The sequence below is a fragment of the Pteropus alecto genome, unplaced genomic scaffold (genome assembly GCF_000325575.1).
Source record: "Pteropus alecto unplaced genomic scaffold, ASM32557v1 scaffold25, whole genome shotgun sequence".
Lineage (NCBI taxonomy): Eukaryota > Metazoa > Chordata > Mammalia > Chiroptera > Pteropodidae > Pteropus > Pteropus alecto.
The window spans coordinates 12,793,184-12,808,409 of NW_006441955.1; the positions used below are offsets into that span (position 1 = coordinate 12,793,184).

Below are 15,226 nucleotides of genomic sequence, written 5' to 3' on the forward strand. Positions count from 1 at the left end.
TTTCTTCTTCCTTTTCCACATTGTTTCCTTTCTTGTTCTTCTTTGCAATGGCATAATAATCACTTACTTTGTATTCAAAGCAGGATACACAGAGATAAAGCAGGTCTAATAGCCTGTTTAGTTGCAGGACTGAGAGATCTGTAAACCACTTTTGTAGAACTGTCTCATCTGCATTCTTGAGAACCCAAAGTAGACAGATCAAAAGGCTTCGACTTGATTCTGCCGAAAAGGTAGTGTGTTGCCTGCCACTCTGAAAATAAAGAGCAGTAGAATGAGACAGAAAAATCAATGACCATTTCTTTTTTGTGGGTTGTCAGTTGTTTTCTTCTGAAAGCAATAAAAACAAAAATTGCTTAAAATCAAATATTTAAAAACAACATTTAATTTAGACAATGCTTGTATAAGTCATATACTGAAGTTTAGTGAACCTTTCCTAGCAATAAAGATTGTTTTAATCTGTGGTAGAGCTTCTGGCAGATGATAATGGAAAACATAAAGCAAAAAACTAAAAGATACTATTATTAACTAAATATCTACCACAGAATATCAGACATGATGAAAATAAAGGAAAAAAAAAAACACAACTGATTCAGTAAAATAAGTATAAGAATAGAATGTAATAACAAAATGTTTATCAGGTTTAGAGAACCATTGTTTCCTGCCAAGGGCCACTGACAAAAGGGAAAAGTCTTAGACTGTATAAAAGTAAAAAGCATTTCTACATATAGCATATGAGGTTAAGATGCTATTTTCAATCTTCAATCTGTATTAGTATACAGTATGTGAAATACAAATGAAAACCTTAGAAGAACTTGTTTACAATACCATTTATTGACTGGATATTTACTCTGTTCCAGTCATCATGCTAAGCTCTTTGTGTACAGTATTTCATTTAGTCCTCCAACAATATTACCAAGCAGGTTGTATCATCTCAATTTTACACACAGGGATACAGGATGACAATAATAATGACAAAACATAACAAATTTGAAATATGCTAGACACTATGTTAATCACTTTTTCTTATTTAACTCTCATAATAATTTTATGAAACCATATTAACTATTGTTATTTCTAGTTTACAGGTAAGGAAACTAAAGGCTAGAGATTAAGTAATTTGCCCTAAATCACATATTAAGAAAAGGTAAAGCCAGGATTTTAGTCCAAGTTAACCAGACTCCAAAGCTTACTCTTCAGCTTTATACCACGGTCTAATATTTGGTTAATAAATATGCTAAGTAATAATAAGAAAGCAATGAAGGTATATTGAGAGGAAAGACAAAGAAAAGCTGAACATACTTAATTGCTGAAATCATGATCATGATTTCAGCAATTAAGTATGTTCACCTCTATCCTAATCTTTCCTCTGTCCTAGATGATGATAATGATAGCAGCTGACTCATACATATAATGCTTACTCTGTGCTAGGCACTGTCCTAAACATTTTATGCATATTAACTTACTTATCCCTTGCAACCATCGAAAGAGAGAGACAGAAAACTGAGACACCAAGAGTTTAAGTATTTTGTACAAGTATTCTGCAGTAAATAGTAAGACTGAGATTCAAATTAGGAAAGTTTGGCTCCAGAGACCAAGCCCTTATCTACTATATCTACATATGTATCTATATGTCAATTAATTCACCTACATAAACTCACTTAACCATTATGTTATACTGCTTCGTATCTGGGCACAAATAGCTTTGACTTTCACCCTCAAATCCACAATCTCTCTGAAAAGGAAAATGTGTCTTTATCTAAAAAGTAGGTACTTTATATAGCTGAACTTTCAGGTATGCATAAATATATTGACTGAATTCTCAATGATAGATTTTTTTAAAAATAAAATTTTTATATTATTCTGAATTTGACAAATAGGTATACACTAACATTTCTTATATCCCCATACAAACCGATGATAACACTTGAGATACTGAAATTATCAAAAAATAAAACAATCACACTTTCTATGCATCCCTGTCCAAAAAATAATATTTAAAAATTTGACAAGAAGCTTGAAAGTACAAAGAGAAATGTTTTTGAAAAAACAGAACAAATAGAATTTAGAAAACTGAAAAAAAATTACACAATAACCAAATTAAGAACTCAATGGATTATTTTAATATAATATCAATTACAATTAAGGGAAGAATTAGTAAACTGGAGGGTAGATCAGAAGAAACAATCCAGCATGAAGCACAGTCAACAAAAACATGGAATATACAGAAGAAGAGTAAAGACATAGAGGATGCAATAAAAAGAACTAACGTACTTTTAACTGGAATACGAAAAGAGGAAACAGAATGGAGAAGAGGACACATTCAGGCAGATAATAGTCAAGAATTTCATAGAGTGGAAGAAAGATGCTGAATCATAGATTTAATAAGTCAAAAAAATACAAAGCAGAATAAATATAAAGAAATTCAAAACTACAGTCAACAGAATGAAAGCACAGAAAATCAATTTTAAGGAGAATAACAAAGATGCAAGATGGAAAAAAATTATCTTCAAAGAAGCAATAGTTTGACACAGCTGACTTCTCAAAAGTAGCAACAGAAATGAGAAGACAGTGGTAACAATGTCCTCGGCGTGCTGAAAGAAAACAGAAAACTGACAGAATAGCAGGTAGAAATTACAAAACCATAACTGTAGTGGGATATTAGAATAAGCAGACAGAACACATTAAAGAAATATTTAAACAATAGGATTAATAAATTTGACGCAATGGGCATAACAGACAAATACAGAACACTGCAAATAACAACTGAAGAATATCATTCTTTTGGTATACATAAGATACTTGCAAAAACTGACCATATACTAGACCATAAAACCACTTGCCACAAATACAACAAACTGAAATTATACAAAGTAAGTTCTCTAATTATGTAATTAGGCCAAAATCTGAAACAAAAGGATTACTAGAAATTTTCATGACTGGGAAATTTAAAACAAAACTTAATAGCCCAAAAGTCTAAAAGAAATCATTATGAACTTTAGATATATTTTGAACTGAATAATGAAAATGCTATGTTTAAATTGTGACATGCAACTAAAATGATAATTAAAGAAAATGTATAAGCTTTCATCCTTTCTGAGAAGAAAGGATGAAAACTAGTGAGTTAAACATCCACATCAAGAAGTTAGAAAAAGTACCAGAAGGGCAGGGAAAAAATTATGTAAATATAGTATGAAAAAAAAAATAAACTGGCATTAAAAAAATAAAAAGAAGTTAGAAAAAGTCCCAGAAGGGCAGGGAAAAAATTATGTAAATATAGTATGAAAAAAAAAATAAACTGGCATTAAAAAAATAAAAAGAAGTTAGAAAAAGAACACCCAAGATAAACCCAAAGAAAGTAGAAGGCAGTAAATAATAAAATTCAAAAATGAGGATCAATATTGTCCCCAAAATGGTTTTCTATAGAGACTAAAGATGTATACAAATTTCTGTTGAGACTGATTACAGACAAAAGTCTCAAAAAAGCCAGTCACAGAAATGAAAATGTTTACATCTATTATAGTTTATATCTATTACATTTACCATAGACATTTGGAAGACCATAGAAGATACTGGGAACAACTTAGTATGTCACAAATTTGAATAAACTTCTACTAAAATAAAGTTTTCAGAAACCAGTGTAAAAAAAAAGTAGAAAACTTGAAAACTCTTATAGTCATAAAAGAAATTAAATCAGTCAAGTTTTAAAATTTTCAAAAAAAGAAAACTGCAGGTACAGATGGTTTCACCCACAAGTTCTCCAAGTATTCCAGGAAGAAATAATTCCAATTTTAAACAAGTACTTGCAGAGAACAGAATAAAAGTGGAAACTTCCTAGCTCATCTTAATTGTCTAACTTAATATTGATTCCAAAACTTGAAAAGAACATTATAAGAAAAATTACAGAAAATCTTACATACGAACATATATACACAAATCTTAAACAAAATATAGCAAATCAAATCCATTAATACACAATCATGAAAAAGTTTGTTTTAATTCAGGAATTCGAGGTAGGTTTAACACTAAAAAACCAGTTGAAAAGGGTCACAGTAAAAGATCAAAAAGCAAAATAATGAGTGTCTCAATGGATACCAAAAAAAAAGCATGATAAAATTCAACAATTATTCATAATTAAAAACAAAACTCTAAGTAAACTAGGAACAGAAGGGGACATCCATAATATAATAAGAGGGTACCTAAAAAAAACGATGGCACATGTGTTTAAAAATGAAATGTTGCAAGTTTCCCCTTTAAGGATGCCAACTATCACCACTTCCATTCAACATTATACTGGAGGTTCTAGCCAGTAAAATAAGTTATGAAACAAAACTGAAAGGAAGAAATGAAACTTCTATTATTTACAGATGATGTAATTTTGTATGTAGAAAAAAAAAATCTATACATAAGTTATTAGTTTAGCAATCCTGCTGGAAATAAACATTGTACAAAATGAATTCTATTTCTACACAAAAATGACCAACGAATAGAAAATAGACTTTTTGAAAAGATGACATTTGTAAGAGTATGATTATATATAATTATAGGTATATTATATTATATATAATAAAAAGTATGAAAAAAAATATCAAAGGCCAAAAATACATCTACAAAGATGTACTAGGCATTTTCGGTGAAAACTATAAAAGTTTATGTAGTCACAGACATTAAGGGAGGCCCAAAAAATGAGATTCATCATGTTCAAGGATTAGGAGATTCAACAGTCTAAACATATCAATGTTCCCCCAAATTAATCCACAGATTCTCAACCAAAATCCCAACAGGTTCATTAGTTTTTGTCTATTTATTGTAGTGGAGCTTCATAAACTGATTCTAAAATGTATATAGATTTGTATTTATATAAATACAAAGGACCAAGAATTAGCCAAAAAATTTTTAAAAAATGCATAAGGACTTTCTCTACATGATAGACTCCGAAGAGAAAATGGTCAAAAAGCTCTAGACACTTCAAAAGAGAAAATCCGAATGGCCAGCATACATATGAAATAATGCACACCCTCATAAGATATTAAGAAAATGAAATACAACTATAAATTACCAGATTGACAAAAATTACAAAGTCTGAAAATTCTAAGTGCTGATGAACATGTGAAGGAATGGAAACTCGTACTGTAGGTGCAAGTATAAACTGAGACGAAACCTTTGGAAAACACCCTGGCATATCTGGTAAGGATGAAGATACACATATTATATGATTGAGCAAATTCCACTCCTAGGAAATATCCTAAATAAAAGTATAATCATGCATACAGGATACATATAAAAGAATCTATGGAATTGATATTGGTAATAACCAAAGATCAGAAACGATTTATGCATCTGTCTACAGAATTGGTAAATAAACTTTATCCAAAAATTTATAGTCAGACAATGGAATGTCATACAGAAATAAAAATCAGTGAATTATAGCTACAATTTGTAACGAATGAATATTAAAGACTTACGGAATGTAAAACTAAACTAAAAAGTAAACTATTTATATATGAAAACTTATATGGTAACACTATAAACAAAACTAAGCAATTACTTTGTTAGTCGGGATAATGCGGGAGCTTGGTGGATAGCTGTGGTACAAAAGAGCAAGCTAAGGATTTCTGGAAACAGCCAATGTTCTATATTTTGTCCCAATTGGTGGTTATAAAGGTGTTCATTTTATATTTTATAAACTTATACACTTATGTTTCATGTATATTTTCATGTGTAGTATAGAAAAGTTTTAAAAAATGAAAAGCGCAGTCAATAAAATTGAGAATAGTAGTCATTTTAAAGGGAGAAAGGGAGTAAATTGAAGGCAGACTGAGAACTTTCAAGGTATTTACAATGTGCTGTTTCTGAAGCTGGGTGGTAGATACACCGCTGTATCTTCTATTATTCTACTTTAACTGTACATGAACTTTATATACTTTTTTAATGTATAATATCAAAAGTACAAGTGATGAAAGAAAAATATCAATAAATTAGAATTCACCAAAATCAAAAACTTTTGCACTTCAAATGATACCGTCAAAAAGTGAAAAGATAATCTACAGAATGGGAAAAAAATATTTGCAAATCACATATAAGGGAGTTAGTTGTACTCAGAATATATAAAGAACTCTTTCAAGTCAATAATAAGATGAATAACATAATTTTAAAATGGCAAATGATTTGAATGGACTTTTCTCTAAATAAGTAAGATAAATGAAAAGATGAGCCAATAAACAAATAAAAAGGTGCTCAATATCAGTAGACATTAAGGAAATGCAAATCAAAACCACAATGAGATACCACTTCATACCCACTAAGATAACTATGATAAAAAAGAGATAAAAACAAGTGTTGGTGAGGATTTGGAGAAATAGGAACCTTTATTCACTGCTGATGAGAATATAAAATGGTTCAGCCACTTTGAAAAAGAGATTGAAGTTTCTCAAAACGTTAATCACAGAGATACCATATGACCCAGCAATCTACTCCTAAGTATCTACCTAAGAAAAATCCAAAAACATACATACATGCACACAAAGACATGTACACAAATGTTCATAGCAGCATTATTCCTAATGTCCAAAAAGTGGAAATGATTCAAATCTTCAACTGACAAATGGATAAAAATCTGGTATATCAATACAAAGGAATACTATTTGGCAATTAAAAAAAAAAAGAAGTACTGATACATGTTGCAGCATGGATGGACCTCAAAAACATGATGCTTAGTGAAAGAAGCCAGACACCAAAGAGCACAGTGTATAATTTCATTTATGTGAAATATCCAGAATAGGTAAACCTGTACAGAAAGAAATGGATTCGTTGCAGTCTAGGGCTGCGGGAAGTAGGATGTGACTGCTAACAGGCCTATGGGTTCTTACTGAGGTGATGGAAATGTTCTAAACTTAGATTGTGGTGGTGGCTGTATAACTCTGTAATTATATTAAAAATCGTGAAATTGTGCACTTAAAATGGGTCAACCTTTTGATAAGTAAATCACCTCAGTAAACTTTTTTTTTTTCCTAAGCTGTCAGGTAGGCTAGCTTCCATAAATATTGCATTTTTCCGAAAGTCATTTAAAACTTTTAGAACTTGATCTTGCTTTACTGGTAGTGTGTTTCCTCCCTTCTCCCATTTCCTTCCCTTTATAAGGGGGGGAAATTATAGAGGCAGAGTAAATATTAACTTTTTAAACATGAAAAAGTATCAATCTTCACAGATTAAAAAAATTCTCAATTATTAAATAAGTGAGAATATTTCTTTGGGCTGATAAAGACTACAATGGATTTAAATGTATATATTTAAATGTATATATATATAATACTTATATATATATAAAATAAGGCAACTTTCAAAATTCTAAATGAGAGAACACATAGCTTTATACCATAAACCTTGAGGTAATTAATAATTTATAAAACAACTTGGTACAAGATAGGCAATATTCTCCAAACTTAATGTTTCCACAAAATAAATTAAGCTCAGAGTACTTTTGCCTCAGCTAACACAATATTCTCAGTTATTTAAGGATACATCCTTGCAAATATCTGTTCTTCCAGAATAAACTTATGTAGGAGGGTTGATTTTTACCGTTGATGTGAGGAGGAAACTGCCAGGCCTTGTTAGTTGAGGAACTGATGTTCCTGCAATTGCCATGGCAACCGTCTGGCTTATCATGCTTCCGCTCTCACTTTCATAATCATCAGGGGCTATACAAATTGGTCTCCCTCGTTGATTGTGAGTTTCTGGAAAAAAATAATCCAAAAATAAATAATTAAACCCTATGTTTAGCTTGATTAACAGTTATTGAGCATGCAATTCCCCTTCTAAGTCTCCATTACTCTTTAAAAAAACAAACAAAAAAACCTGTTAACGTGTGATACTTATCCTTAAGATTTAGTTCTTGTAAACAATATTTTAAATATTTTAAATATTAACTCATTCCTACAACCATAATTTATAGTTTTGTAGTAAACTTTAACTTGCTAGTAAAAGAAGATCTAATAATTTAAACATTTCTGCCTTCGGATAAGGAAGCTCATGTTAGTGATCAAAATACTGGAAAAAGTACTCAACTATCAGTCCTTTAAAGGCAAGGAGTTGTTTATTTTTGTATCACCAGCACCAGTTGAAGTTCTTAATTCATATTAGGTACTCAGTAAATGTTTGTTTTTGTTTTTATTGAACTGGAAGTACTTTATCAGGTTAATTGCTAGTTAAAATGCAAACTACAGGGCTTTCTTTAGAGTGAATAAAGGAATTTAAGTAAATTTTAAATATGAAAAGCAAGAGGAATAAAATTTTATAGGTTCTAATTTTTAAAAAGCAACAAAACTTCAACTTATTAACCTAGTGTTAGCGATAAACATAATTCCTGTTATACAGGCGAATATTAATTTGATTATATGTATATGATAAAATGACATTGAGCATAGTAAACATCAGCTAGGTTTTCCTGTATTCTTATTTCAGATGAACAGTACACCCACACACACAACCTATTTCCTAATAGGTAGGGATAGAAATGCTATATAATCATTATTTTAAAATTCATCATAGGAACTATTTATAGAAACCTTACAGTGAAGTATCCTACATGGTGAAAAGTTCTTCAGTAACCAGGTTAAGTATTTACAGTTTACTTATGTCACTATATATGTCCTCATATTTTTTTCCTTAAATAAGATCTTTATCCTTGAGATATTTTCTAACATTTTTATACATTGAGATTTGCCTTTAAAAGTTGTCTTAAATATACTAAGTACCTGTAAAATCATACAGCTGAGGAACAGTTTCCATGATAATGCCAATCAGAGGTAGATACAACATGGCCACCCGAGCCTTTATCTGGGGGTCAGAGTACCGTGGGTCTGAGTCATGACTGGATAGTAAATTGTGTACCATATTGATGACTTTCCTATGCAATCCAAACAGTCTATTTAAAAAGAAGATGAAGAACAAGCAGTAAGTTCACAGAGATTAGTTAATATCGTTAAGGCAAACAGTAAGTCATGGTACTGAATCAATTTTGTTCAACTTCTTAACTTTGCCACATATTTGTATATATTCCTATAAAACACCTCATTTTAAAATTACTGTCTGTACAAAAAAAATTGAAGAAAAATAAATAATATACAAATTGACTTAGGAGTAAATCTGAATTTTTTTACATTAACTGTTTATTTAGTTCATTTTAATATTAAATAACTTAAGACCTGTTGTGGTTATATTTTAAAGCAAAAAAAGGGAAATCTTAGCAGTTATAAATTTTATTTCATCAAGTGAGATCTCTTCACATTTACCAAAGATAAACTTGTATTTCCTTTTTCTGAAAGAAAAACATTCTATCTAATAATAGATCATGTCACAGGCTGGGTTTGTGATTGACATCTCTGTTTAACTGAACTTCTTTGCTCATATACCTTAACTGGGCACTTACAACTTTTCTAAACTCCCAATCCCCTGAGTTTCACTGGGCTAACACACTAAGAAGGGTCACTCTCATCTTCACTTTTTTTTTTTTTTTTTGCCTCTTTTCTTAGACTGAAGGCTCTATGACCATCAAACCATTCTTATTAAAAATTCACCCAACTTCCACTGGCCTTTATGCTGTAACTGGCAGCAGTTTCAGATCTTTCTTTCTCCTAAGCTTCTTACCATCAATCTCAATAAAATACCAACTTTTTAAGGAAAGAATAGCCATTCTGAATTTGTTCTGGTCAGATCTTTTGATACATCTCGATCTTTATAACTATCAGATCATCTTTCCTTTTGTCTCAAAAAAAGTTGTACCTTCTCTCAGAAAGTAATCTCCACATATGTGCAGTGAACCCCATCTTTCTTCAATAGTTTCATTGTACCCCCTCACTAAGGTCTTCCTTTCTTTCTTCAAATAAGCCTTCCCTATCTTGAGAATAGATGTTCACTTGAAACTAGTTTCCTTTAGCTTATATAGTACTTTTCTTAGTAATAGACTATTATACGACTTCTCCAGTAGTAACTTCCTGAATGTATGTGTTTACATTTACTTCCTAATATCTACTCCCTTTCTTTGAAGCTAACAATATTTGAATGCTTACAACATGGTACCACACTAGCTTTATTATTTAACAGCTAAATGATTTTTCTAAGATACTTAGCCCCCGTTTTCCTACTTATGTATGCGGGTAACAACCTACCAGTGGTTGTGAGAATTAAGTTACATAATTTATGTAACATGCTTAGCACAGTGACTGGTACATTGCCTTCCTCAGTAAATACTAGCTTTTATTTCTTTTAAGATCATATAGATTTAAAAGCTGGGATTTGAAACAGTCTTACTCCAGAGCCTTTGATCTTGTCTGCCATTTAGATTATATAAGATCTAGCTGAATATTCTTTCTTCTCCCTTCCAGATTTTTATTCAGAAAGCTTATTTTTAAATACTGTCAAGAACCACACATGAGGAACATATTTCAGATTTCATTCTCCAGCTCTCCCTACTTGACACTGTCATCTTATATGTTCTCTTCTCAATGTAGTCTCCAAATAGTTCCCACCCTTCTTCATACTTCTCTCTCATCATTCTTTCCAAGTCTCAAATTTTGGTCATTTGCTTTTTATGTTCTCTCTTTCAACTTTTCTGTCACCAGTGATGATTCCCAAACTTGGGTATGTATTTCATATCTCTCAGCATTTACCAGCCCCAGACTTCCACCTCTCTAAACTCTATCCACCCGTCTTCATGAAGCCCTTTCGTCTATCTACGATACTCAATCACATCAGCTATTAAATACATAGTTATGCAGGATCCGTAATATCTATCCTATTCTAGATGTTGGAAATAAGACATTGTCTCTGTTTTAAGAGAGCTTGTTTTCGTAAAAGAAACACAGAAAAATAATTCAACGTTACAAATGTTATAACAAGTATTATTCTTCTACAGATCTATGTACTACAAAATTAGCATTTAATAACAGTATATTGTTTCATAGTCTTAACTTTCTTATTATAATGAAAGATTTTAGACAGCAAATCTTTGATTGATATTAGAACGTATGACTGCCAGAAATTATTCTTGATTACTTAGCAAGCTGATGGAGCAAAAAGAAAAGCATTCCTTCTCAAGGATTTTATCTAAGACAATCAATGTATGTTGCATTTTAACTATATATCACTAAAGAATGTAAAAGAGATGAGATGTGAGTTTCTCACAGTCAATCACTCATTCATTGAATTAACATATATTTGTCAAGTTTCCACTTTCTACCAGACACAATTCTAAGGCACTGAGAATACAGTGAACAAGGAAGACAAAAAGCCTGCTCTCTTGAGCTCACATTCTAATGCGAGAAGACAGATAATAAACAAACAAGCAAATTTCAGGTAAGTGCCTTGTAGAAAATAACATTTATATGGTTAAAAATGATTGTGGCGAGGGCAACACACCTTTAATTTAGATTGGGAGATCAATGAAAGCCTCATTGAGAAGATGCTGTTAGAATGGAGACCTGAAGCATCTTAAAGAGGAAATGGGTATGAAAAGACCTGAGGGCAACTGGAGCACTGCTTCAGGCAGAGAAATATGAAGTTCTGAAGCTCTAAGGTAGAATAAGTTTGGCACAATTGAGAAAGACAAAGAAGGCCAGGATGGCTAGATTTTAGTATGTGAAGAGAGAAGAGAGTTGTGGAGTAGACAAGAGCCAGAAATATATCAGGCTTTGGGGACCAATATTAAAAGTCTGGATTTTAAGTGCCATTTTTAAAGCTTATGCTCCCATTGAGGAGTTTTAAGCAAGGAAAATGACATAATCTGATTCTCATTTCTAAAAGATCACTCAGGCTGCTGTGTGAAAAAAGGATTTTAGGAAAGTAAGAATGGAGCCATGACTAGGGAAGTAGCAGTGAGGATGGAGAGAAGTAGCTGAACTTGGGGTAGTACCTGTGGAATTTGCTAATGGATTGGGTGTAGGAAAAAATGAGAAAAGAAAGAAACAAGCAGCAGTAAAAACTAAGGATATAATCCTGTATACTGCTATTTAAAGCTCAGCCCATATCTTGTTTAACTGCACAGACAAAGAAAAGATGGTAATTATCATTGTTTTCTGGACTTCATAGAAAATATCTCCAAGTATGAAAGACCAACACATTCTAGCTTAAAGAGGTAGAAAAAAGCAATACATAATTCTTTCATAAGTCCTCAGAAACACACAAAAAACCTATTTTAATAGAATTGATTCTTGACATGAAAAAAAAAATCACTGCAGAAACAGCTGACTGTTAGAATTTTCTATTCTTTATATCAGATACTGCTGAACACCTACACAACATCTATTTCCCGTCTTCCATCTTAGGAGAACTCAATTTTCTTCGGATATGTATTCCTCCCGCTATGACTCTGGGGAAGCCGCCTCCATCCCATTTCAGGAGATCCTAATTAGACTAGCTCTGCTACTTAAAGCATCAGTTAGCAAACCATTTTGTTACCAGTCTGAGAAGAGATAAATGTTAATCAACTTATTGCTTCCTTACTTGAGAAGGTCTACCCAAGAGAAAGAAAAGTCATATGACCTAAACACTATGTTTAGTGGCATAGCTGATTTACTGCTCTGTAACAAACCATGAACCGATACCAGTCTAAGCACCACATTTGAATAGAACTAATCTAATCCACCCAGCAACCTGGCATTGCTCCGGTAACTGTGACAGTACAGAATAGCAAGTAAGCCAAATCAGTCCAAACGAAAAAAAAATTACATAGCATTCTTGGGAAGAGGGTTTCCCCTTCTCTCTCCTGCTGGATGTAAACGAGTAAGAATTTCATCTGAATTGCTAGTGACAACTGTCTTGCAGTCATGAGAGGCACTAGCCTTAGGATAAAACATCTAGAACAGGAGAGATAAAGAACCAGAACCCTGATGACACCATTGAGCCGCTGATTGTACTGTTCAAACAACCCTATCTTTCCTCCAATTATAAAATAATAAATTTCCTTCCTTTAATAAAACCAATATGAAGAAAGGTTTTCTGTTTCTTGTAACCAAATATACCCTGATATAGCAAGTAAAAATACTGAAAATTTGCATTCAAATAATTGAGATATATCACTTATTAAAGAAAGGTAGTATGTTTAGAAGTTGTTTTCAGAGTGTTTTTTTTCAAACAATAAATCCCCCTTTTCACCAAATGACATCATATTCATATGTCACATGACAAAATATAAAGGTGGTGGTATGCAGGGGTGGAAAGCCCAGAGTTTCACCAACTTAGTTGTCCTCGCCATGCTCCAATGTCTGTCTGCACCCCACACCCCATTCTACATGGAAACCCAATAAGCACCTCTTTAGAACTTTACAATTCTGCAGAACACAGTGTGAACAATTCTTTAACACATATTCCTAAAGTGAGAAGTTGCCATTATTAAAAAAAGGTATGTCTTTCATTTGCAGAAGATTTAGCCTTTCACAATTTATGGAGCATTGAATATGTCCCTGACTATTGCTAAGAACTTTTGAAACCTCCTCTTTCATTCACTCAACAAATACATCAGAAATCCCTTGTGGGACCCTGGTAAAACCCATTCAAAGGTATCTCTTTTTGTTCTCTGAAGCTCTTAGATATGAGGTTAAATTGCATTAAAGACTCCTAATAATCCTATTATGAGAAAAATTGGGGGGAAAAAAAGGAATTATTACCCAAATGAGTTATGGTCATACAGATTTTTAAAAGTAACTATTAAGGTGGAAGTACCCTATAAGGATGCTAAACCACAAAACATCAAGCTATTACTATAAATTCAAATCGTCAGACAATATACCCTTTCTTTTCTTACTATATCAATTTCTAAAAATCCTCTAAAAATGTACTCAGTGTTGGAAGTTTTTAAAACCTAAGGATTTTGTTTGTAGGGCAAATTTTCAAATAAAATGCTACATAGTATGATAGCAAATGATAAATTTTCCTCACAAGGAATCAAACATATGACGAGTCTATCCTCCTCAACTGAAACGTGCATACCTACTATTTATCAATAAATCTGAGTCCATCTACTAGACTGCAGAACTATTTTATGTACTGTTAAGAAGGGAAAAAAAACCTACCAAATAAACTGTGATACACTACTGATTTTAAGATGAACTTCAAATTCAGAAATGACAAAATATGAAAAAATGTCTTTCTTAAAATTGATGGAATATGGAAATAACATAGGGATAGAACTTGGTAAATAGAGAAGTAAAAGAGTGGGAAATTGATTCTTAGAAGTGTAAGTGGAATACTTCTGTCCCACTGTCCAAAATCAAACTGATATTCTACAAGGCAAAAACTGGTCTACTCACCCTTCTGCATCAGGATCTAAAATAACAGCAAGCTCTGTTAACACAAGTCCTGCCAAATAATGCTGTTGGCGGAAAGGTACAGATAATTCAAACATATTTGCAATCTTCTGGTCTTGTACATTGGTGGAAAATCCAGAACTCTGTTTGGGAGTGAGGCAGAACAAAACTATAATAACTGTGCAACAAAACATCCCACAGACAGAGCATTACAACAAAGAAAATGTGAGCATTATCTGAAAGTGAGATTAACTTTGCCTACAGTAATTTACTGCCTAAGGTTTACTATAGATTACTAACATTGGAGAAAGTAACTGCTTTTACTTTTGCTACAGGAAACTATGACGAAATAATACTTTTAAAGATTTTCAATTTCCTTTTTCTCATAGTGAAACTTTTTCATCTGTTTTTCTTTATTCTTTTAATTACTTAATGTTTTAATATCACTCTGAAGGGGAAAAAAAACTAAGTCCAAATAATATATTATGTACCCACTACTGAGTACAAGAGAAATACTCATTGTCAAGGCTATTGGTTTCCAGAGAAATTTCAAATACCAGTAAAACTGTTTTTCAGAGAAAATACTGTCTCTAGAAAATCACTATCATTTTGTGGTCCACTTACTGAGTTTTGAAAAGTTTTTTAATACTGAAAAACAGCATCCCCCAAGACATAGTTCAAGGCAAGAATGTCCTCAACTTCATCACCCTCTAATCCATAATTCAAGACTTTCCATGTGAGGTTTCTTAGAACAATAGATTTCAGATTTCTCTATGGAGAAATCATCATACTGATAAGTAAGTAAAATTTTTCTTGCCACCCTCCACCCACCCCCCCCAAAAAAAATGATGTCTCTGTCATCTATTAGAACCTGAAAATTATGTACTCTAGTTGGATGACAAAGTGGGGAGGGGAGAAAGATAATGGAA

The 15,226-nt window shown here is 32.1% G+C and overlaps 1 protein-coding gene across 1 annotated transcript in view; it reads right to left on the reverse strand.

The window, feature by feature from the left end:
* DOCK7 (dedicator of cytokinesis 7) overlaps positions 1-15,226 on the reverse strand; it is a 157,014-nt gene that overhangs the window by 37,031 nt on the left and 104,757 nt on the right. The window contains exons 29-32 of the mRNA XM_015595067.2: positions 14,301-14,440; positions 8,751-8,920; positions 7,576-7,730; positions 55-250 (exon numbers count right to left, since the gene is read on the reverse strand). Coding sequence (XP_015450553.1) covers positions 55-250; positions 7,576-7,730; positions 8,751-8,920; positions 14,301-14,440 — 661 coding nt within the window. The remainder of the gene's footprint in view (positions 1-54; positions 251-7,575; positions 7,731-8,750; positions 8,921-14,300; positions 14,441-15,226) is intronic.